Here is a 25,311-nt window from a genome sequence, read left to right as displayed (position 1 = left end):
TGCTGGAGCAGATAGTAGATGGTTCCCCCCACCCGCTGGCCTTTTTTTAACTGCAAGTTAAAGCCGCTGGAGACCAGCTACAGTGCATTCGACAGGGAACTGCTGGCAATCTACAAGCTGTGCGGCACTTCAAGTGCCTCTTGGACGGCAGCCCTTTCAACATCCTGACAGACCACAAGCCATTGGTACATGCGTTCACGAGGGCGGGATATGCATGGTCGGCAAGACAGCAACGACACCTGGCCGCTATCTCTGAAATCAGCTGCACCATTAGGTACATCCCCGGCATGAAGAACCCAGTAGCTGATGCCCTATCAAGAATTGAAATAAATTCAGTCCATCTGGGCATAGACTACAAAGATCTGACAAAGGAACAGGCCGCAGACCCGGAAACGGCAGCTTACCGCAAGGCACTTACTGCACTGATGTGGGAAGACATGCCAGTAGGTGGATCCGAATCAACACTTCTCTACGACACCAGCACAGGCTGCCTGCGCCCCCTGATACCCACGTCAAGAAGAAAGCATACAGGGGACTGTACCGAGTCATCAGTAGAACATCCAGAACCTACCTCGTCAACATCCACGGGCGGGAAGACTAGATATCTGTTGACAGGTTAAAGCCAGCCTTCCTAATGGACAGCAGAACTCGGGAGGAAACTGGCAGGCATCCCAGAATTCCTCCACAAAACAAGGCCTCAGATGAAGTGATCGGCATCCCGAAACGTAGTCAAGGACGTCCCAAGGGCCACACTAAGGATGTCATCCACTCGGCAAAACCGCCGGGCGATTCAGCAGTCGAAGCCGCCCCACAACCGCAGGTATCAAGAACTCTGGGTTGGCTCCTGCTCCCAAAAAGACACCGTGATTGACATGCAACAGATCTTCCAATCATTATTTCATAATAATTGTCTTGGGAGTGGGGGGAGTACTTGTAAAGACGTCAGACGTCTGTTCCTTTCCCATTAATCACGATCATGTATCGCATCTATCAACACAGCGAGAATCTCATGTACTTGTATGTGGAATTTCCTGGCCTTTTCGCCAATATATATTTTATCACTGTATGTACATTATGTCTCTTATTATTGCTATTTGATTAACTGTTAACAAACACAAATTGTTCTCACTCAGCGTATGGGTCACAGCAATCAAAGGTCGGGAACTTCGTTTCCGTCCGCACGCTGCTATGTACACCTGTGCCCAGGTTAATAAATTAGTCAGTACCCAGTTCTGTCTCTTTGACCTCACAATATAATTGTAGCCTTTTTACATCGATGTGCTGAATTTTTCTTACCTTTGAATCATGTACTTTGCTGTAGACCTTGTGGTCCATTCTTTCTGTACTTGTTAAGCTTAAAGTGTTCAGTTTTGTAATGAAATTGTGAAAAAACCCTTCCGAATCTTGCTGGTCCTCCTTTTGCTGTTTGTTGTTTTTGCCCTTCAGACTGGACTATCGTAAGTGTTATGGCATCTTTATTTTGAGTTTAAGGCCATAACTTGAATTGCTGTTGCTTACCTGCAAGGTAAATATGATGGTATTTAGTATTTGAGGTGGAACCCCATGCTCGTTGCAGACGTCCGAGGATGAAGGGCAATAATATAGCGATATCTTCCAGCTAGCGTTTATTTGCTCTACTCCATTTAAGAAGAAGGCGGTAAGAGTGTACACAAAATACAAAAAAGCATATGTAATGAAATCATAACAAACATATGAGCATTGGAGCTCGAGACACAATAAGGAATAATATTCTACATACATGAGGTAGAATTTACAGGATCAGAGCCTATGTGTCGAATTCAATACTAACACGATAATAATTGTTTATAATGATACATTTAAACATATGCAATGCTGGTGCAATAGCTCTGAACTGAACACGTCTATGGATGGCGTTACATAAGACATCTTACAGACATTAACATCGTAATTTGCATTATGATGTTAATGTCTGTGGAAAGATTGTGAAACGTCATGTTGATCAGTTGCAGTCATTCAGTACAAATATTACAGAATAATACCTCAGACTTAATTACTCGGATGTGTTTCTCAGTCCCACTTTACACGTGACAGAAACATAACTGTTTCTCAGCACTTACAAATCTAATCTTTCAGGAGGTTTTTCTCTACTCATTCTCTTAGGGAGTACTATAGGTGTGTCCTGAGCTGCTGCAAGATTTTCCTCTCTATGTGCAGTCCGTGATTCAACGTCTTGGTGAGCAGTTTGCACACCCGAGTAATTAAGTCTGAGGTATTATTTGTACTGAATGACTGCAACTGATCAACATGACGTTTCACAATCTTTCCACAGACATTACCATCATAATGCAAATTTCATATCTTCCTGACAATTTCTCCTTGTACCCATTTTTCTGGTGTGTTGCATGATCTTACCATGACATAACTTGAAGGAGTGAAATGTCTTACCTCAGGAAGTTTTTTTACTTGATCATAACCTTTCTGTTCTAACCGACGCTGCAATCCAGGATAAAAAAGATCTAACTTATTCCTAATCCTCCTCCCCACCAACAAATTTGACGGTGTTACACCTGTAGTACTATGCACGGTTGTTCTAGAGGATAATAGGAACTTTGCAATATGAGATGCTACATTACCAGAGTTTGCTTGTCTACACTTCATATTATGTTTGAAAGTTTGAACAAATCTTTCTGCTTCACCATTCGTTGGTGGACGGTAAGTTGCGGATAATATTTGTTGTATACCATTTTCATTCAGAAATTCTTTACTCTTGTGAAGTAAACTGTGGACCATTGTCTGTCACTATTCTTTCTCATAAATCATGTGTTGCGAAGATTTGCTTGAGTGATTTTTTTAGTTACTACCGATGATGTTTGCATTGGTATAACTTCTGGCCACTTACTATACGCATCTACTGATATCAGATATGAGTATCTCAAAAATGGACCTGTGTTCTTGTTTGTTTTGGATTATTTTGTTGCAATGCACAATTCATATACTTCTTAACCAAATTTTCCATGTCCCTATCAACACCTGGCCACCAAATATACGTTCTAGAAATTGACTTGGATCTCACTATACCTTGTGGTCTGAGTTTATTTCTGATATATAACTCTACTTCTTAATGCATTTGGAGTCACTACTCCTGATCCTCTCAGAATACCAGTCTTGTGTGACACTCAATTCATTCCAAATCTCTTTGTATGGTTTACAATTGGCATCATCTGCACAAATATCTCTGCCAGTTATTAAGCTGTACTACCTTAATGAGTGCTGAGTCTTTCTTTGTACCTTGTGCTATTTCCTTAGCTGTAATAAGTAAGTTATATAAGAAATTAAAAGAATACTTTCATCATGTTCTTCTGGTGCTTTGTCTACAGGCAATCTCGACAAAGCGTCTGCGTTACCCATCTTTGAGGTTGGTCTATACTCTATGTTATAGTCATATGCAGCTAATATTATTGCCCAACGTTGTAGTCTTGCAGCTACTAACGTAGGTAAGCTTGCTTTTGGACCTAAAATCATCAACAATGGTTTGTGGTCTGTAACTAACGTGAACTTTTTCCTACCACAGAGATACGTATGGAACTCCATACACTAGTGCTAATTCTTCCTTTTCAATTTGTGAGTAGTTTCTTTCTGCTTTGTTTAATACTCTAGAGGCAAAAACAATGGGCTTTTCTGCGCCATCTGGCATTATATGCGCTAGTACTGCACCTAAACCTATGTTTGAGGCGTCACAGACCAACTTTACTGGCAAATCCATTTGATAATGTACTAGGAATGTGGGTGAAGTCACTTCTGCTTTGGTTCTTTCAAAGGATTTCTGGCATTCCTTTGTCCAATTCCATTCAACATCCTTGTTCAGTAAATTATATGATGGATGAGCAATTGTTGCTAAGTTCTGAATGAAATTTCGATACAATGTTACTAAACCTAAAAATGATTGCAGTTCCTTGACATTTTCTGGTACCTTTGCTGACTGTACAGTACTGCATTTACCATATCTTCTGTCTTGTGAATACCTTTACCACTTACGATGAAGCCTAAATACACACTCTACTGAGTCAACTTCTAAAATACATTTGACCTTGTTGACTTTGATATGTTCCTTCAATTTCTGTAGAACTCCACGTAACCTTCTCTATGCTCTTGTTTTTACCGGCTACTAATATATCATCAATAAAAATTAATGCTCCTGACATACCTGCAAATATTTTGTCCGTTGTTTTCTGCCATATGGAAGTCTTTTTGGACGATGCAGACCTAAATGTGCGTGTACACTACAAAGGGTTTGGGACTTTTCAACCATGGAGAGCTGTTGAAATGCCTGTCTTAGATCTACCTTAGAAAATACAGAGCATCCTGACAAAGTTGCGAACATGTCTTTGGGATTTGGCAATGGATGTTGAGCTACTAGCAGTTGTGGATTTAGTGTTACTTTGTAATCTCCACATAACCTAACTTGACCGCTGTCCTTAACAATCGGAACTAATGTTGTAGCCCAGTCTGAATAATCTACCTTTTCCCATGAATCTTCGTTTTCTAACCTTCAAATTTCAGATTCCACAGCTGTTTTCAATGCATATGGAACTGGTCTTTGAGCAAAAAATCTAGGAGTGGCATTCTCCTTTAAAACTAAGACTGCTTGTGCATTCTTTACTGTACTGTACCTACTCTGTCTTCAAAGACTTCTTTGTAATCTGACAGAAGATTAGTTAGTGGAATTTCTTCCGTTGGTTCTTGTTTTTTACCTGTAACCCTTAGAGTACTAGGCCAGTCTAATTTGATACATCTTAACCAATCTAGACCCAACAAGGTTTGTCCTTTACCTTTGACTACTGTCAATGGTAACTTGCCTATTATCTCTTGATCATTATACTGTACTTTCACTTGTGATGAACCTGCTACTTCTATGTTTGTACCACTGTAACTCTTGAGCACCTTGTCTGAAGGTCTTATCACTAGGTTAGGTATTGTTTGTGCAACTCTTTCAGAAATTATTGTCATATCTGCAGTTGTGCCTATCTGCATGGGTGTGAGTTTCCCATTTATTTCTATTTGAGCCACAACACGTACTTGTGCATCTTTGTTCACAGAATTAATGTGAAATGCAAATTCTTCTACTTCTGTTTTCTTATTTACAATTTCTTCATTTGTGACAGAGCCGTCATTTGAATTCACGGTCCTATTTATCTGTTTAGTGGTCTTTTGCTTGGCAAATTTACACTGATTTGTTAAATGACCACACTTTGTTAAATGACCACACTTTCTGCAGTTATTGCACGTCTGACCTGAGGCTGGGCACTTATCCCAATCATTGGTATAATGATCCTGTCTACCACATCTATAGCGCGACTTCTTTTGTGGTTTCTGTGCCCCTGTGTGACTGATTATTCTGTGAGTATGCAGCTGGTTTACCCTTGTTATACTTGGATATACCAGGGCTAGGCTCACTTGTCTGATGTGTTTGCCCTTTCTTTGCATGTTGGAAACTCTTTTTATAGGTTACTTACCCACCTGGCCACTGCAGTCATTATGAGTCTTATCTTCAAAGACATTTGACTGATCATGAGCAGGTTCTAATGGTCCCCTTTGGATGCAAGTGATTCCTACAGTAAAATGGATTCGATATGAAGGGGTATTTGTGGCTTAATATCTGTGATTAAAAATAATTCGCGCGTGTTTAAGTGAGCATGAACCCCCTTCCCCATCCCCCCAGCGGTGGAGATGGGATGATCTCCATTCGACGAAGAAGAAGAAGAAGAAGTACAAAAGCAGAACTCAACAGGAATATGCTCTGCAGAGTCGACGTAATCTTATATCTCTCTTGGTATCCGAATGGAAAGTGGAATGTTACCCCTTATTAAATTCAGACTTCCAAGGTAAAAGGAATTCGATATTAAGAGGGTCTATATATATATATATATATATATATAGAGTCCCATGTGGTATTTCTTCTAGATAAAAGGGAGATTTCTTTTACCTTCCAGTGAGACGTCTTCGTATGTAAATGTTATGGTTTCGATTGATACAAAAACTTAAGAATGGATATTCTGTGAAGGACAGTTATAAAAAACATACCAGCATAAAAACAATTAATTACCGATCAGGTAATTTCCTCATTGACATATTCTCAGGTTAATGAGTGCGCAGACCATTGATTTGTAACTTTATCTTTCATTCAAATCCGGTGGCCTCAGCACACACACACACACACACACACACACATATATATATATATATATATATATATATATATATATATATATATATATATATATATATATATATATATATATATATTGTCATCTTGTTGTCATTATTTAATTAGTTGATTTGTCTTAGCTTTAATTTTAAATGTTAAATTATTGTCACAATGTATTAGCTAGTTTTCCTCCTCTGGTGGTTCTTGTGTTTACGTTTTCACTAACGACCGTTTTGTCTTTCATGTTTTGAGGGTGTACGGCTTTTCTCCCCAGCTCCCCCACCCCCTCCGCCCCAGGAGGCCGAGGGGTTGTCAACATCCCGAATGAAGTGGTGGACAATTGTGTTCTGAACCTTGACCTGGGCGTTTCTACTTGATTTTGGCCGCTGCTGTTGACTGCTACGTTTTTGGCATCCTGAACTTAGGATTATTTTGGATCCACTACCTTCAGCAGCTTGAGGATTTATTCATTTATTATCCTGCTACGCCCTTGGTTCAGTTACCATAGCCAAGGGGACCTCTCCGTCCAACGGTACGGTATTTGGACTGTTATTAGTTTGCATGCTGAGCAAGACGCCTCAGTTTGGATCACGGCCTGTGAATTGGTGGAGGTATAGGCCAACGCCGTAGTTGGGCCCATAATTTGACGTCACCCTGTCTCAATCTCCAGACGTGGAGATCCTTAGGTTTAACCAGATCACGGCTTTGTTACAAGGACCACCTCTGATTACTTTAGTGTTGTATTTTGGTTAGGTTATTCATTCTTTTTGAACTTCTCCTCCTTTCTGGGCCCCCTCCATATTGCGTTTGAATGTGTTGTTTTTCTATTAATTGGTTAAGTGTTTTTTTATATATATTAAGTGTAATTGTTTTTCATTATAATCATTGTATCTAGTGGTTCAGGCGTCATTTCTGTCTATATCTTCATGTATTAAAATTAAGTTATTTTTCTTAGTGTTTATTTTCACCCCCAAATTGGTTTTGCACACATTGGTTGATAGTCTTGTGATACGATTTCACTTACTGTGAATTTCGTATTCTGGTTAGTGAATACTAATATTGGATAAGTATACAAGTGTATGTGGTGGTGGTAAAACGACCCATCACAAACTGGCGACCGTGACAGGATATTTTGTTCCTGCAAGTATTCACTAGTGTGCAAAATTGATTCTGGGGGTTTTATTTTTGGGCAACAGTTTTACACCTTCTCTAGATTTGATATTTTTTTTTTTGGTATTGTTTTGAGGTTTGATTGAGCAAAATGTGTACTATTGATGTTTTAGAGCTTCTTAGTGGAGAGGGGTGGCAAGCAAGGCTCGCAGAGTTGGATAGGCTTGAGTTAGAGCAAGTGGCTCAGCATTTGGAAATTGAATTTGATTCGTCTGTAAGGAAGGGCCTATTGTTGTTGAAGGTATATGATTATGTTAAAACTGTGAAGACAGAGGGGAAATGAAGGTAGTCAAAGAGGAAGTGTCTGTAGAGTTTTTGAATAAGCAAATTGAGTTAAAAACAATAGAGTTTAATATAGAAAAATTTAGGGCAGAGGAAAGAGAGAGAGAGAGGCAGTTTGAGAGGGAAATGCGTTTAATGGATCCTGTTTCCTCTCCTCTTCCCCAACCAGGGAGGTGACGCCTACTATTAATTTGTCAGAGGCACTCAAATTTGTGCCACATTTTCAAGATTGTAATGTAGCGGAGTTTTTGTTTCATTTGAGAGGATTGCCGCTAAATTGCAGTGGCCTCAAGAGTACTGGACGACACTTATCCAGAGTAAATTGATAGGTAGGGCTCAGAAAGTGTATGTTACGTTGGATGAGAGTTTATCATCCGACTATGATAATGTGAAAGCCATTGTGCTAAAGGCTTATGAGCTTGTCCCTGAAGCTTATAGACAGCGTTTCAGGAATTTACAGAAAGATAGGGAACAGACGTTCGTAGAATTTGCTAGGGGTAAGAGGCAATATGCTGAAGATTGGTTAAAGTCGAAAGAAGTTGACAATTTTGAAGGGTTGAAAGAATTGGTACTTGTAGAGGAGTTTAAGAGGTGTGTACCCGATAAGTTGAAGGTGCATTTGGAAGAATTAAAGATTGATACTTTGCAGGAGGTTGCCATTGCTAGTGACGAATATTACCTGTCACATAAGAATGAGTTAGGGGTGATGAGTAATATAAAGCCTGGTTGTGTTAGAAAAAGTCAGAGTAATAATAATAATAATAATAATAATAATTAATGTTTTTGGGAGGCCTAATTATGTTAATAGGAGTCAGCCCAGGAGGCAGAATAATATTAATCATTTTTCTGCTAATAACAATCGTGTTTCTCCTGACAGAGGTAACATAAATAATCCTGAAAGGTTAAGAAGCATGACATGCTTCTTCTGTAATAAAAGGGGGCATGTAAAAAGTCAGTGTTTTGCCTTTAAGAAGTCCCTACAAGCTAAGGGTAGATCAGTTATGGGCATTGATAAGCGAGAGAGAGAGCCCGTCCAAACGAGAACGACTGAACAATGACTGTCCAATTGCTTTGAAAGGTATTTGTCCCGTGGTAGTGTCTCGTCTGTGGATTCGTCCAAAGAAAGGGTGGTTCGCATTTTGCGGGACACGGGAGCGGCTCAGTCGTTGATTTTAAGAGAGGCATTACCTTGCGATTTTGTCCATGACTTTGAAGAGTTTGTTTTGTTGTCTGGCTTTCCCGATTCAGTTGAGTCCTATCCCATCGGTAATTTCCATTTAAAATGTCCATCTTTTTCAGGAATATTGAAGTTGGCCATTGTGAATAGGTTTCCTGTTAAAGATGTAGATATTGTGTTAGGAAATGATGTGGCTTATAAAAATAAACAGGATCCAATTTTAATGAATCGTGAAATTGCTGTCGTTACTCGTTCTAGAGCTAGTGGTGTTGACGCTGCAGAGTCAACAACAGACGTAGATTGTAGTAGTTTAGAACGAAGTATTAGTAGTAGTAGTGGTAGTAAATTAGTTGTAGATAGGAATATTGCAAAAGACCTTCCAAATTGGACAAAGGAAGAGCTAATTAAAGCTCAGAAACAAGAATTCCGGGACCTTCCTGTTGAGTCGGGCGAAGTGGATGATTTAACTGTCCCAAAGTTTAAAATAATTAATAACATTCTTTACAGGTTGAGTAGGCCTAGAGAGGCTGGCAATAGTGCACATGAAGTTTTAAAACAGATATTGGTTCCTTATGTTCACAGGTTTGGCTTGATGTCGTTGGCACATGATAATGGTTTGGCGGGTCATTTCGGAATCCACAAGACAGCTGGGAAATTGCTTAAGGATTATTACTGGCCCAAATTGAAATCCGACGTGAAGAAATTTGTCAATAGCTGTAGTATCTGTCAGAAGGTCGGTAAGCCAAACCAAGTTATTCCAAAAGCTCCTTTATGTCCCATCCCTGTGGTTTCTGAACCTTTTAAGGAAATTATCATTGATGTTGTAGGGCCGTTGCCCAGGACTCGTAGTGGGAATGAGTATATTTTCACCATGATGGATAAAATGTCTCGTTATCCAGAAGCAATTCCTCTACGATCCATCAAAAGTGCAAAAATTGTTGAGGTATTAATTAACTTTTTTACTAGGTTCGGAATGCCTAAGGTGGTTCAATCTGATTGTGGTACAAACTTTGTTAGCAAATATTTTAAGGAGAAAATGGCAGAATTGGGTATTAAGCGTGTGACTTCATCTCCTTATCATCCGGAAAGCCAGGGTGCTCTTGAGAGGTTTCATCAAACTCTGAAATCGATGATTAGGAAATATTGTCTAAGTCACGGCTCTGAGTGGGACAAAGAATTACCATATCTTTTATTTGCTTTTCGGTCGGCTCCAAGTCAGTCTCTTGGTTTATCCCCATTTAATTTGGTTTTTGGGCATTTTGTGTTCGGGGTCCGCTTGATGTTGTAAGAGAGTCATGGGAAGGTGACATTCCTGATATTAATTTATTAGATTATGTGACTAATTTGGGTGATAAAATGACGAAGGCCTGGGAATTTGCTCGTGAGAATTTGTTGTGTAGTCAGAGAAGAATGAAATACTTCTTTGACAGGAAGACCAAAATTCGTAACTTCGCTGAAGGCGACAAGGTATTGGTGTTGTTACCTCTTCCAGGCAATTCGTTAAAAGCTTCATTTTCAGGTCCCTGGAAAGTTTTGAAAAAAATAAGCGAGGTTAATTATTTGGTAGAAACTCCTGAACGGAGGAAACCCTTTCAACTTTGCCATATTAATATGTTAAAGGAATATAAGGAAAGGGATAAAGTCATTCCTGTGGCAACAGTTGGGGAGGTTGTAAATTGTAATAATATTTATTCTTTTTCAGAGGAAGAATTTAATGAAGATAAATATGGTAATGATGGTAACTTTCCAACAGGTAATAAAACTTCTTTGAAAAATTTTGATAGTTCAGTTTCTCATTTGAGTTTTGATAAACGTAGGTCTCTAAAGAAGTTGGTGTTCGATTATAAAGAATTGTTTTCGGATGTACCAGGTCGAACATCTGTCTTAGAACATGACGTGGATGTTGGTAATGCCACGCCAGTGAAACAATCGCCGTATAGATTAAATCCTTTTAAGAGTGAAGTTGTTAAAAAAGAGGTGGAATATATGTTAAAACATGGTTTGATCGAACCAAGCAAAAGCCCTTGGTCGTCACCTGTGGTGTTGGTTAAGAAACCTGATGGAGAGTTTCGTATGTGTTTTGATTATAGGAGAGTTAATGAGGTTACAAAACCCGATAGTTATCCTTTGCCACGGATAGAAGATTGCATTGATCGCATGGGGAAGTCTAAATATATAAGTAAATTTGATTTGTTAAAAGGTTATTGGCAAGTTCCTTTGTCGAAACGAGCAAGGGCCTTGTCAGCTTTCGTTACACCTCAAGGGTTGTTTCAATGTCGTGTTATGCCGTTTGGTATGAAAAATGCCGCCGCCACTTTTCAAAGGTTAATGAACACGCTGGTGTATGGTTTAGAAGGTTGTGTGGTTTATATTGATGACATTGTTATTTATAGTGACGACTGGGACACACATTTGAAGCGTATTAAGGCATTGTTTGAGGTATTGAAGAAAGCTGGTTTGGTGGTTAATTTAAAGAAAAGTGAATTTGCAAAAGCGAAGGTTGTTTATTTGGGTCATGTAGTTGGAGATGGTAAAGTTACCCCTAAACCAGCAAATGTGGAGGCTATTGAAAAGATTTCTGTTCCTAAGTGCCGAAGGGATGTCAGGAAGTTCTTAGGTTTGCTAGGGTATTATCGTCGGTTTGTAAAGAATTTCTCTGACATCGCTGTTCCACTTACTAACCTATTGAAAAAGAAGGTCGCGTTCATTTGGACGAAGGAAGCGCAGAATGCTTTTTGAAAGTTTGAAGGGGATACTACTCAGTTTCCCCATTCTTAGGGCTCCGGATTTCGACCTCCCATTTTCGCTTGCCACTGACGCAAGTGACGTCGGTGTCGGAGCGGTCTTATTACAGAACGACGAGCAAGGCGTTTCTCACCCGGTAGCGTTCTTTTCGAAGAAATTAACCTCCGCTCAACGCAAATATTCGACGGTCGAGAAGGAAACACTCGCATTAATCTTGGCCATTAATCATTTTTCTGTTTATCTATCTTCCACAGGAACTCCAATAAAGATTATGACAGATCATAATCCATTGACCTTCATCAACAGATACAAAAATAAAAATCAACGTCTGATGCGGTGGAGTATCATGTTGCAAGAATGGAACTTGCAGTTTTCTCATATACCGGGAAGAGATAATGTAGTGGCTGATGCTCTCTCTCAGCGTTGGGTAGGGATTCTGGCAAGGGGCTCTGCGGATATTAAGGTAGTATCTGTATCGTTCTAATTGCGGTGTGTGTGCTGTTGAAGTAGGTAGTTAGGTTTGTATTCTTAGAAGTAGATGAGTGTATAAGGATAATGAATATGTATTAATCTGAATTTTTCTTTACAGGAATTCCATAAATGTCTGGGACTGTAAAATTAGTTATGTTTAATATTAAGTTTATAGGTGAAGGTAAAGATGGTACTCGTTTAAATTTTGTGGCAAGGGTAATTTTAAGATAGGTTGGTGGTGTGTTATTTCTGGAATACGCTTTTGCAGATATTATTATTATTATAGTTTTTATGCTACTGATGAGTAGCATAGGCGGTTGTTGATGGTCGTTGAGACATGGTAAGACACTGTTAGGTGATTGATTATGCAGTTGAGGTGTTAATCAGAGAGTTTACTTAATGAAATAATAGCTACTAATCCGGGTATTCTGTGTTTTCAGGCATAACTACGCTTCACGAAAGTTTTGCGTGTTCAGGTTGCGCAGGGGAAAACTGTGCTGGTTTTCTCTGTGTCGTCCATTATAGGTGTGTGTACTCGGTAGGACACTTTTATAGTGATTTAGTGTGTTGACACGGTGATGTAAATGACTCTTGTTCGCTGAACATTTTTGCAATGGGCGATGTGAGATATGAAGTGAGAAACCGTTAAGTGTGTAAAAATAGTTATGGCCTATGAACAAATATGTGGAATCCGGGTGGAGCAATGTAGCTCTTGATTATGTACCTATGTGAGAGCCTTGGAGCTATTGGTTTGGTGTTGGTTTTCTGTATTGTGTAATATTTTGAATTTGTATTGTATGATATTGGGTTACTTTTGATATTTTGTTAATCTTGATATTATGTTAGTGCCTTTCTTGTGAGCTGCATCCTTGTTCTTTTGCCACCCTGTCCTCATTTTGGTTTTTGGTATCATGCTCTAATTATATAATTGTTTTTTTTTTTCACAGATTTTATGAAATCATTATTTCTGTTGTTTGACTATTTTTGTTATAAGTGATTATTTTATATTTTACTTTTAAATTTGAATTTGAAATATTATTTACTTTAATTTTTTTTTTTGAAAAAAAAAAAAATCTTTTGGGAGAGGAGGTGTCATCTTGTTGTCATTATTTAATTAGTTGATTTGTCTTAGCTTTAATTTTAAATGTTAAATTATTGTCACAATGTATTAGCTAGTTTTCCTCCTCTGGTGGTTCTTGTGTTTACGTTTTCACTAACGACCGTTTTGTCTTTCATGTTTTGAGGGTGTACGGCTTTTCTCCCCAGCTCCCCCACCCCCTCCGCCCCAGGAGGCCGAGGGGTTGTCAACGTCCCGAATGAAGTGGTGGACAATTGTGTTCTGAACCTTGACCTGGGCGTTTCTACTTGATTTTGGCCGCTGCTGTTGACTGCTACGTTTTTGGCATCCTGAACTTAGGATTATTTTGGATCCACTACCTTCAGCAGCTTGAGGATTTATTCATTTATTATCCTGCTACGCCCTTGGTTCAGTTACCATAGCCAAGGGACCTCTCCGTCCAACGGTACGGTATTTGGACTGTTATTAGTTTGCATGCTGAGCAAGACGCCTCAGTTTGGATCACGGCCTGTGAATTGGTGGAGGTATAGGCCAACGCCGTAGTTGGGCCCATAATTTGACGTCACCCTGTCTCAATCTCCAGACGTGGAGATCCTTAGGTTTAACCAGATCACGGCTTTGTTACAAGGACCACCTCTGATTACTTTAGTGTTGTATTTTGGTTAGGTTATTCATTCTTTTTGAACTTCTCCTCCTTTCTGGGCCCCCTCCATATTGCGTTTGAATGTGTTGTTTTTCTATTAATTGGTTAAGTGTTTTTTTATATATATTAAGTGTAATTGTTTTTCATTATAATCATTGTATCTAGTGGTTCAGGCGTCATTTCTGTCTATATCTTCATGTATTAAAATTAAGTTATTTTTCTTAGTGTTTATTTTCACCCCCAAATTGGTTTTGCACACATTGGTTGATAGTCTTGTGATACGATTTCACTTACTGTGAATTTCGTATTCTGGTTAGTGAATACTAATATTGGATAAGTATACAAGTGTATGTGGTGGTGGTAAAACGACCCATCACAATATATATATATATATATTTATATATACTGTATATATATATATATATATATATATATATATATATATATATATATATATATATATATATATATATATATATATATATATATATATATATATACACTCTTTCCCTCAAAGGGGCACAAATGAATGAATGGTTTTAACAATCCTGTCCTCAGCAGTAATTCTGGGACGACACGTCACAGCTCCTTCCTTGGATGTGATTCACTACAATCGACTGACTTCCAGGTACACGAGGCGCTTCTTACTTCAGCGGAGAACACAACTGATTTTAGCGGAACACTCGCCCGGTATTTGAACGTTAGGGGGGCGGGGGCGGTCTTGCTACTTGTGAGGTGGCTGCGTACTTTTGCATCAATCGTGTGCCGAATTTTAGGGAAGATGACCCTCCGCAGAACTTACGCTGATCTGCTTTTTCACCAACTCGATGCACACACGCAATCGCAGGCGTGCAGGTGCGCCGCATATCCGGGCTACATTAATCTGGTGAGTCACCCACTTTCCGACACATGTGTGTGTGTTGTTTTGCCCACATGTGTTCTGATAATTAGGTAACCTATAGACTTTGCGTCTGAACGGTCGGAGACAAGGTTGCCTCTGCAATGTTGCCAGGCCCGGTGGAAGTTTTCACGCATGAGCTTCGGCACTTCTTCCTCCGGCTTTGTCTGGCAACGCTTCCATTTCGGCCTGCCCCGAGAGTCCATTGGGAAACGAGGCTTCAGTCGTGCGCTGGAAGTAGAGAAGTTCAGGTCATCAGGCGGTGTTACTCTCTCTCTTCTCGTGGTTTGATCACGAAATTCAAGTGAAGTTTGTGCCTTAATAAAGCTGACTCGGTTAACATCTAACTTTTAGGCTCTTATTGTTATTGAAAACTCGTGCATTGACAGGTAGGTGCAATTATTTTACTTTATCATTTTTTATGACTTGACAGTATACTAAACGCTATGATATTCCGTGTCTTTGAATATGCCCACTGTATCGGGAATAATAATATTATTGTGGTTGTTGCTGTTGGTGAGTTTTCTGACACCAAAGAATATTTTGGTTACCTCTTGATCTAGAGCACCAGAGTTCGAATCCCTGCGAGAACGGAGGACTACGAACATGTCCTTGGAAACTTTTGCCTCTGCTTTTCTGAGTAATGAATGAGCACATGTTAGTTATACGGCCGTAGCGGGCGTTAGGCGAATTGGAGGAAGGCTCGGGGCCAGTAACTGCTCCCAAAAAATGTTAGTTGGGAGGGAGGGGGAGGGTCGCAGCCCCAGCCACCATCTCCAGCGGGAAACGGCTTACAGGTTTTCCTCATTCCGACGCAACTCTTCATTGTCCTCATTTTCTCCCTAATTATTTTTCTTTTCTAACCATTTGTGCGACAAGTATGCGGACTTCTAGCAGTTGGACAGATACTGAACATCGAACTCTGTTTAATTTCTACTGAGCTCCTGACAAGAAAAAGAACGTTTGTCAGGGAAAACCAAAGTAAACTCTCTGGACACACACACACATATATATATATGTTCATATATACAAAGTGTATATATATATATATATATATATATATATATATATATATATATATATATATATAGGCTATATATATATATATATATATATATATATATATATATATATATATATATATATATATATATATATATATATATATATATATATATATATATGTGTGTGTGTGTGTGTGTGTGTGTACATATATATATATATATATATATATATATATATATATATATATATATATATATATATATATATATATATATATACATATACATATGTGTGTATACATACACATATATGTATACTGTATATGTACATATACTGTATATATATATATGTATATATACACATATATGTGTATATATGTACACACACATATATATATGTGTATGTGTATATATGTGTGTCCAGAGAGTTTACCTTGGTTGCAGCTTTCACAGAGGCGGTACGAACGCCCCCAGGGTCGGAATTTATTGTCCTTTTTTATGGTGCGCACTCAGCAGAATTTAAACAGAATTTGATGTTTGATGTCAGAAAAGAAAAATAATTAGGGGGAAAATGAGGGCACTGAAGAGTTGCGTCGGAATGAGAAAAAACTTTAGCTTTCAGGAACGAAAGAGACAAATCTGTACTTTCCCTGCCCACTGGTTGAAACCATGGTCTAAGAAACCATGGGTTGAAACCGTTGGCGATTCGTTTCTAAGCGCGGGTAACCATATCAATTTTCTTCTTGTCAAATATGTCTATATGTCGTACTATACACACACACAAACACACCCACATTATATATATAATGTGTGGGTGTGTGTTGTTTGTATGTTTGTAAATACTCAGAACATTTAAAGTACAAATGAATGCAGATGAAAGCAACCACGGAGGTGCAGAGAGCCAGACGCAGTATGGAAGAAGAAGCGGAAGGCCGGGGACGCGCTGAAGTCTGCTGAGCAGAAAAACCGAAAATGTCGCGAGCACGAGGGAAGGACAGCGAAAGAGCGCTCGATGAGCTCCAAAATTATTGGGTTGAGATGAATAATGAATCGTTCTTTGAGCTCTTTCGCTCAAAGGGTGAATCACCCTTTGAGGAGCTCACCCACTAACGCGGATTCGAAGCGGCACCTGAGCTGAGCTGCGATCTGCTCTGTCCTGTGGTCCCGCGGAGGTGAAGTGCCCAGTTGTCTACACAAATCTCTTTCTCTCATTCTTAACATATGAGTTTTCTCTATTTAAAAAGACCAATATTGCCGGGACGAAGGGGTTTCGTTAGCCTAGATGAGGTGATGTACAGAGTTTGAGTGTCGAGGAAGCTCTGCCGCCCCTCGACAATGGAGTCACAATATATGCCTATTAATGAGGCTCTTGAAGTCAGTTCCATAGACGCATCATCTACGCGTATCTTTAACTCTTCTCTGGGAAACTTAAACACGGAAAGAATTCAAAATCAGTCTTATACGCATACACACATGCCAATATATCTATTAGTCTATCTACACGTACAAATATTTATGTGTGTGTGTACAGAGAGAGAGAGAGAGAGAGAGAGAGAGAGAGAGAGAGAGAGAGGGGGGGAGCGCCACCTGTGCGATTCATCGTATATTTATGCTTATATTCCTGTTATTTATGCTTATATTCCCGCTGTCACCTGAATGAATGTTGACTGCTAAACCGGAACTGGGGTTCGTTTTGTTTCTATTTTCATTCCTTTTGATTTTTCATCTATTTTACCAGCAGACGGTTTGGACGCCGGTTTAGAATGTAAAATGTGTTTTCGCTTCGTCTCGTTCCGACGCTCGTGGTTTTTCTCCGCTTTATTTGATCATCCCCCACCATCAACATTGTAGACTGTGCGATACTTTGCAGTCTTAAAGTAGAATGTCCTTCCTTACACACACACACACACACACACACACACACACACGTGAAAGGTAGAACTAATCCACACACACCATCACGTGTGGAACAGAAATAAATTTCTGACTCACATCTGGATCCAATCCAGGTCTTTCAATTGAAAGGCAAGGGCGCTACCCACTAGGCCATATAAGCAATAATAGAAGTTCTGTGTGTGTTAGTATGTGTTTGAGCGTTTTTTCTGAGGGAGTATTAATATGCCCTTCTTTTCACGTTACGCTTTGAGATCTTTCGTAAATGTAGTCGATACAAAATCGCCGTGAAGGTCCAAACAAACAAGACAGTGCAGTCGAAGAGAGAGAACTGTGGTAATTTATTTGCACAGGTGTAACGAGGGCCGGTAATTATGAATGGAAACGCCATTTATGGCTCACACGGAAGACGCAGAAAGGGGAAGAGAAGGAAATGAGAAGTAGAGAGAGAGAGAGAGAGGCAGCCTGAGGAAAGGAGTTCCTTGTTCGAGGATTGTTTCCTCAGTTTTCCGGTCGACTTTCTTCCACGTGATTCTGTTCTGAGCTCGCCGTCACACAGGGCCAGCTGAGGTCGCTCAAATGACCTTTTAACTTGACTTCTGTGCCTGTCTGTCTGTTTGGGTCAAAACTTGGAACTCAATTTTCTACCCTTTCCCTTCGTCCGATGGCCTAGAAATTTTGCATGGTTACCCAATCCCGGTGACAATACAACCACACATGATCAGTAGGTCAGCCGTGACCTCTAGTGACCCTATAGTGACCTCTCCCAGTATATTGGGATTTGTGTGAAACGTCAGATTTTTCATACCTTCTTTGACTTGGTAGAAGAAGTTAATTACTCTACGGATTTTTCAAGCCTTCATTAGCTTGACAGGATATCATGTTCAATTTTTTTAATTAGAATCATAAATCAGCTACAATTTCTGTCAAAACTAAAAAGTATAAAATGAAAAAAATTTAAATTTTTTTTTTAAAACACACTATTATTAAAATGCACTAAAAAGTACAAAATAATTTTTTGAGACACTTCTTACAACTGACCATGTCTACAAAAAAAAAGGGTGTGTTCCAAATTTGGCATGATGTGATTAAGGCGAGAGGTATGATCCTAAAGGGAGACTTTATCAATAGAATACAGCAGCATTTATACGATTTGCTGGCAAATCAGCGGCCAGGAGACTCACACAGCAACCAACAACCAATAATATACATGCATTTAATATCAGACTCTATAGCTTATAATTATACAAATGAAAATCAGGTGTGTCATGGAAGCCGGCACCATCCTGTTGGAATATAGTAACAAACAAAACTGGTACTGTGGGAAACTACACAAAAAATGATTCATCACATATTTCATACTGCGACAACACTTGTATACATCTCACATCAACAGCTTCAGTCTTTTCCCTCATCTGTATTCAGGACATCCAGCAATGAGAGTCGGCTCAAACATTTCTTTATATATGCATTCCCACTTTGGCCTCTACAGGCAATTTAAGTCTCACTAATCTTTCGTTCTTAAACTGCTGTCTTTGTTGTTCCTCCTATCCTTTTCTCATCCTGTCAGGATCCATTGCATTTGCTTCCAGTTGATTTTAGGCCTACGAGTCAACCCCTTCCATCTTCCACCATCAGTATTGAGACTCATTGCATCGTCTCCCTGATTTCCATTTAGCCCCAGAACTTTACCCACTCACTTGTGCTCTCAGCTTTCTTCTCTTGAGGACATTTTCACACTATTTTAATAGTTTCTGAAGTTTCTCTTCACTCTCCCCGGACAGCTTTGTATCATCTGCAAGTATCACAGTCACATTCCATTCACGACCAACTTCCATAGCCAATAACCTTACTCCCACATCTCGCCTCCTGTCTGATTGTTTTCTGACTTCTCTCATCACTCCATCCATGAAGACACAGAGCCAGGGGGACATAACACGCCCCTGCCTCACACCCACCGGTGCACCAGACATTCCCAGAACCTTCCACTTTGACTACTGATTCGGTCACATACGGCTTTTTGGTCCACTGTATCGCATACAACTTTTCCCACAAACGTTTTGTAACTAGCTCTAGGTCCATACACCTCTCTTTTGTCTAAACCCATCTTCTCCATCAAACTTCCGTCATCTGTTTGACTTCCTCAGTCAGAATCATATCATGAACCTTGCCTAGTATACTAAGTGATGTTGAGGCCCTGTCACTTCTATTGCTTTCTCTTTCATCTTTGCCTTTACACAACATAACAATTATTCCTCTCACCTATTCCTTTGGAACCTCCCCACATCCAGATGTATCTGACACTCCCAGGTCAGCCACTGAGTCACACCATCTTACTGTACTGCAGCATCCCACTCGAATCCAGTCATTTTATGCTTTCTCTCTAGTCTTCACCTTGTGTCGTCGACAGTGCCTCCACAAACATTCCCAGCCTTAAAAGAGCCCCTCCCACTCTTGCATCATTCAGTCTTCTCTTCTATCTTCCACATTCAACAGATCTTCAAAATACTAACTCTCTGACCCAGAGTTGCATTCACTTCATCTTTTATTCTGAGACCCCTTTTTAATCCATATTTCTACGAGCATCTGCTTCCATGAAGAACGAATTTTTATTCTCCTTGGACGTCTTGGTCACCTTCCCCTTCTGTCTTCATGACTTGCCTTCTTTTCCTCCCTGACTTTCCTCATAACAACTCTGTCTATTCTGTGGGATGCCTAGGCATGATCCTCTTTTCTGTAATGCAACTGTAACTCAAATGTTCTTCTTGCTTCCTTCGCTAGATCCTGTACTTCCTCGTCCAGCCACACGACAGTTTGTAAGAGACCGCATCGCGGTCTTTCGAGCGCACGTGTGTGTGCGTCATCTATCGGAGGAAACGAGACAAAAACAAGAGCATCCCGTTTTCTCTCTCTCTCAAGGAACGCAACTTCTACCATACAATATTTCAGTCTGTTTCTCCCTAACCATTGTTGTCTCGATTTATGTACAATCACCAGTATACTTGCATTGCCATGCAAGCATTCCAGTCATGTACTCATAATGTTCCACCGAATCTTCTGTATCAAACTGTATGTATGTCTCTGTTTGTGAAGACGCCAAACGTCTCGCCATCTCACATATATTATGCTACTGCATTGTGTTCATTAATCTGTCTCGAATCTCATGCAATTGGCCATATGTGGAATTTCCTGGCCTTTCCATTGATATATGTTTTATCATTGTACGTTTATTATGTCTCTCACAATCGACATCTGTTTGTCTGCCGACAAACACAGATGGTCGAAACATTACCTCTGTTTTGCCCTGTCTGTGTGTAGAAAGTACTTTGCGGCTCGCACCAGCCAATAGCAACTTCGAAGATTCTGTACATTCACTTACGGGCTGCTCTAAGAGCAAGAGCCCGTGCTGGCACAAGGCCAGCTAAATCTGAAACAACATGTACATTCATTCAGTAAGGAACCACCAATAAACCAGACAACACGCAGCCAGAATGTCACGCTATACGACCCTTACAAGTTCATTTCCATCTTGGTCCCCTCCCAAACCCACGAAACCTACGTGATGCTCCCATGACTTTATCAAGGAATTTGACGAACCCCTTATCTACTTCTTCCACCTTTGCGTCTTGAACGCAGACCGTTCGCCCAATTTCTCGTATTCTCTTCTCAGCTCCTTATCCAATTCACTTGTCTACATTGCAATTATGGCAGCCTGTTCACCCCTTCCTACCCACTCATAAATTTGCCTGAACCAGATCTTCCGTCAACTTGCATTTCCATTGACACTTTACTAACAAAATCCATTTCGGTATATGCAGATTCACGCTTCTTTAGATGTTGTATTTTATTCATAATAACCATGCTTGCAATGTGTATGAGTATGTGGATATCAAAACCCACAAATGCTTTTGCGGTTTGTTTCTTAATACTTAAAAATGAGGAGTCTCCAGTATTCTCGAATTGTAGTTCCGATGCGTTTGTGTCATCATCCGTTATCTTTGGGGTCCCATTGCGTGCAATAATTGCATATCTTAACTCTCTCTCTCTCTCTCTCTCTCTCTCTCTCTCTCAAACACACATACACCAGTCATAAATGCTCCTTAAAAGTTATGTTTCAGTCACTATGACATTATTATTATTATTATTATTATTATTATTATTATTATTATTATTATTATTATTATTATTATCCATGAACGTCTTCTTCAGAATCGAAAACTTTCGCTAAAGTGCAGGAGGCGCAAGAGTATCAATGAATGAAAACAGAGTAAGAAAACTGTGACGGAGAGAGAGAGAGAGAGAGAGAGAGAGAGAGAGAGAGAGAGAGAGAGAGAGAGAGAGAGACGTCCGTCTCTTAATGAACACGAAATCCGCGGCTCGTGTTCCTCTTTTGTCTGCTGACGTCACACTTTGAGGGTGGCGCAATAGGTCGCTGTATTCATGAATAACACTTTGCTGGAGAATGATTGATCAGCTTTTGCGGAAGAAGTCTTTGAAGAGCGAACTTTTAATGAGACGGGACTGCTATTATCATAAGAAAAAAAAAATCGGCTGTTGTTTTCAGTTGACAATGTAACAGCCAGTTTATTTCCCAACATCAAAGGCACATGACTTTTACACTCTCACAGGTGTTTTCTTTCCTGTTATTTATGTTACTGCTTTCTGTTTATTTTAGATCTTCAGTCCAGGAGCAAATTTGGTCAGAGGTAGCTACCAGTTGACATCAGTGTTTCAATTCAATCATGGCAGCGTTCTCAAGAGTGTTGTCTCCTTTCGAAGAAATGTGTCCCGTCATCCAGAAAACTAGACTGATTTGCCTTCTTGTCGTTGCGTCCCTGAAGACTGGCGACTCTGCCAAGGACGCTTACTGAAACACGTCTTCCTCATTACAGTGTTCTCCTGTCAGCGTTACTGAATAGTCTACAGATGTCAGTTGTTCAAGTTCAGTTATTTATATCAACAAGGCAATTGAAATTTCAATGTATATCTTCCAAATCATCAAGAATCTAAATAAAAATCCTAAATGTAAAGTTAGAAGCAAAAAAAGATGATTATGATAACAAACTTTAAATACGTGAAGCTGACTTTCGCTATTCCCGCTGAAGTGGCCATTACAATGGCTCAGACAAAGGCCGGTGCAAATGCGCCAGACTACACAGAAAACAAGAAGGAAGCGCTGCACAAAAGAGCGAAGGCTCCCAAAGGCTGAATGATGCATGAAGAAGCGGTTCCTCCTCTTTTCGAGAAGAAGAAGAAGAAGAAGGCCTCGAAGGTCATCGTCAAAACACATGACGTCATCGAATCGAATAATCCATATTTGCTTTTTCTAGCAGATCTTCCTTCTTCTATGTCGAAGGAGAAGAAGAAGAAGAAGAAGAAGAAGAAGAAGAAGAAGAAGAAGAAGAAGAGGAGCTCCCACAAAATGATCATAAATCAAGGACATCGTTAATGCTGACAACATGTTGTGAGCTTTTGTTGGTTGAGAAAACGGATAAAACGTTGGCTGGCCTTTTCTTTCTTTCTCTTTTATTTTTCTTCTTTTTTTTTCTTGTTTCTATTTTGGGGTTGGTGGTGTGATCGGTAACATCCTCAGCTCACAAGCGAGGAGACTCTGGTCCAAATCTTGGGCAAGGCCCAGACCTGTGAATGAGTACGTTTTGTTAAAACCCATTATGTCTCTGTTGACCAAGTGGTGAATTGCCTATTTAGCAGGTTGTCGCCTGTGGTGGGTTGCTGCTCGCGCTGGGAAATATTATAGGACTAACATCCTCTTCCTAAGATACCGGCTTAGAATCAGGGAGGATGACACGCACATTATATATATATATATATATATATATATATATATATATATATATATATATATATATGTATATATATGTATGTGTATATATATATATATATATACATATATATATATATATACATATATATATATATACATATATATATATATATATATATATATATATATATATATATATATATATATATATATATATATATATATATATATATAACACGTACGATGAGGGCAGTTAAAATTCGCATCTCTCGTAATATTTATTCCAGACGTTTCGCAATTCTCGAAAAAAAAGATCTGTACACAGTTGCCACAAAAGTTAAATGTAAAGTTTGGACACTTAAAGGATGCTTTTATTTTAATCGAAACATTCCATGAATTGCCTGTTTTTATTTCCCTCCACTTGAGCCTCTTTTATTCTGGTAGAAGGCTGGTCCAATACAATGTCTTACTTGGGGAATTTTTACGTATTTTCTTAAAAAAACATAATTTTAAGTGTTTCCGAATTCTATACCTGGGTTTTGTGGCAATTGGTTGTTGTTTTTATATTTTTGAAGAGCCTCTGAAATATAATTGTTCGAGAATTACTAAAGGTCGGGAATAAATATGAACAAGAGATGTGCATCTTAATTGCCTCTCATCATTCATGTGCTGTAAATATATAACGGCTATGCTACTCCACACGGATTGTGTACATATTTTATGTATATATAATATATATATATATATATATATATATATATATATATATATATATATATATATATATATATATATATATATATATATATATATAAAGTGGCAGATATGAAGAACCCTGGATTTTTTAATCCGGTAATTTCACTCCGGGTATTTTGACTCCCGGCAAACTGAAATCCGGTTTCGCGAACACCCGGTAATTTGACACCCAAATAAACAAATAGCTTATTTAAGAAGCATATATTTTTTTAAATAACTTAGGGCAATGACTGTATTTAGGAAATGGAAATGACATAATTTGATTGTTTAGTAAGCTGAAGGCTTAGTTTTATATATTATTTTTTCAAATTCAAGGATATAAGTAATATTTAGCAGTTGCACCCGAGCTCCTGATATATATATATATATATATATATATATATATATATATATATGAATGAATCTTATCACATCACCGTGATTCATGTACAAGCATTAAGCTGCAAATGTTCTTTAATATCGAATTCGCTCTACCTCGGAAATAATAAATTTTCATGTATGTTACCGGAAGGGGAATTTTTTCATTGATAATAAGTTCGTCGTCTCGTTTTGATGGCCGTGTGGTTTAAGGCGCGTCACTGTAGTCGTAAGTTCTTGTCTTCCGTAGTTCGAGCCCACGAGACGACGAACTTATTATCAATTAAAAAATTCCCCTTTCGGAAAACATATGAAAATATATTATTTCTGAGGTAGAGCGAATTCAATATTAAAGGACATGTGTAGTTTAATGTTTATATATATATATATATTTATATATATATATATATATATATATATATATATATATATATATATATATATATATATATATACTACACATACATATATACATACACATATACGTAATCAGTTCCCCTGAATTCAGTTTTACCATCGTGGAAAAAATCAAGCATTGAAAATGCAAAAGAATGCCAAAAGGGAAGGTTTAATCATTTAACTCGAGGTTGGAGGGAGGTGGGCGGCCGGGCAACAATATGACCACCCGGGTCATGGCTTCCTTTGGCTCTTCTTCCTGAGGAGAGGGCGGGCGGGCGAGCGGGCGGGCGGGCGGGGGACCCAGAGACGGGATCAATCAGCCAGGCTAATATCAGCATTGAAGGTGTTAAGAAGTGCATCAAACAATGTGGTTTCACTATTGACGCTGCATTGCAGTTTAACACATTTTTTTACGCCTGTGGTCACAAAGTGCAAAGGTGGTGAAACTAGCAAGTTGCCGGAAGCG

At 39.0% G+C, this 25,311-nt stretch overlaps 3 protein-coding genes across 4 annotated transcripts in view; 2 read left to right on the top strand and 1 right to left on the bottom strand.

Annotated features, from left to right (window-relative positions):
- LOC136826054 (putative peptidyl-prolyl cis-trans isomerase dodo) overlaps nucleotides 1-25,311 on the bottom strand; it is a 145,402-nt gene that overhangs the window by 37,174 nt on the left and 82,917 nt on the right. The window lies entirely within an intron of this gene.
- Nucleotides 7,449-25,311, top strand: part of LOC136825998 (uncharacterized) — a 32,706-nt gene continuing 14,843 nt past the window's right edge. The window contains exons 1-5 of the mRNA XM_067082856.1: nucleotides 7,449-7,598; nucleotides 7,923-8,385; nucleotides 8,939-10,030; nucleotides 10,519-11,433; nucleotides 11,816-11,988. Coding sequence (XP_066938957.1) covers nucleotides 7,449-7,598; nucleotides 7,923-8,385; nucleotides 8,939-10,030; nucleotides 10,519-11,433; nucleotides 11,816-11,988 — 2,793 coding nt within the window. The remainder of the gene's footprint in view (nucleotides 7,599-7,922; nucleotides 8,386-8,938; nucleotides 10,031-10,518; nucleotides 11,434-11,815; nucleotides 11,989-25,311) is intronic.
- The window catches only part of LOC136826053 (fibrillin-3-like), a 76,429-nt gene continuing 65,991 nt past the window's right edge, over nucleotides 14,874-25,311 (top strand). For both annotated transcript variants that reach the window (XM_067082948.1, XM_067082947.1), the window contains exon 1: nucleotides 14,874-15,040. The gene's annotated coding sequence lies outside the window, so the exon portion shown is untranslated. The remainder of the gene's footprint in view (nucleotides 15,041-25,311) is intronic.

Source organism: Macrobrachium rosenbergii, chromosome 40 (genome assembly GCF_040412425.1).
Source record: "Macrobrachium rosenbergii isolate ZJJX-2024 chromosome 40, ASM4041242v1, whole genome shotgun sequence".
NCBI lineage: Eukaryota > Metazoa > Arthropoda > Malacostraca > Decapoda > Palaemonidae > Macrobrachium > Macrobrachium rosenbergii.
Note: the sequence above shows the minus strand (reverse complement) of the source record. Positions and strands in the feature narration are given on the sequence as shown.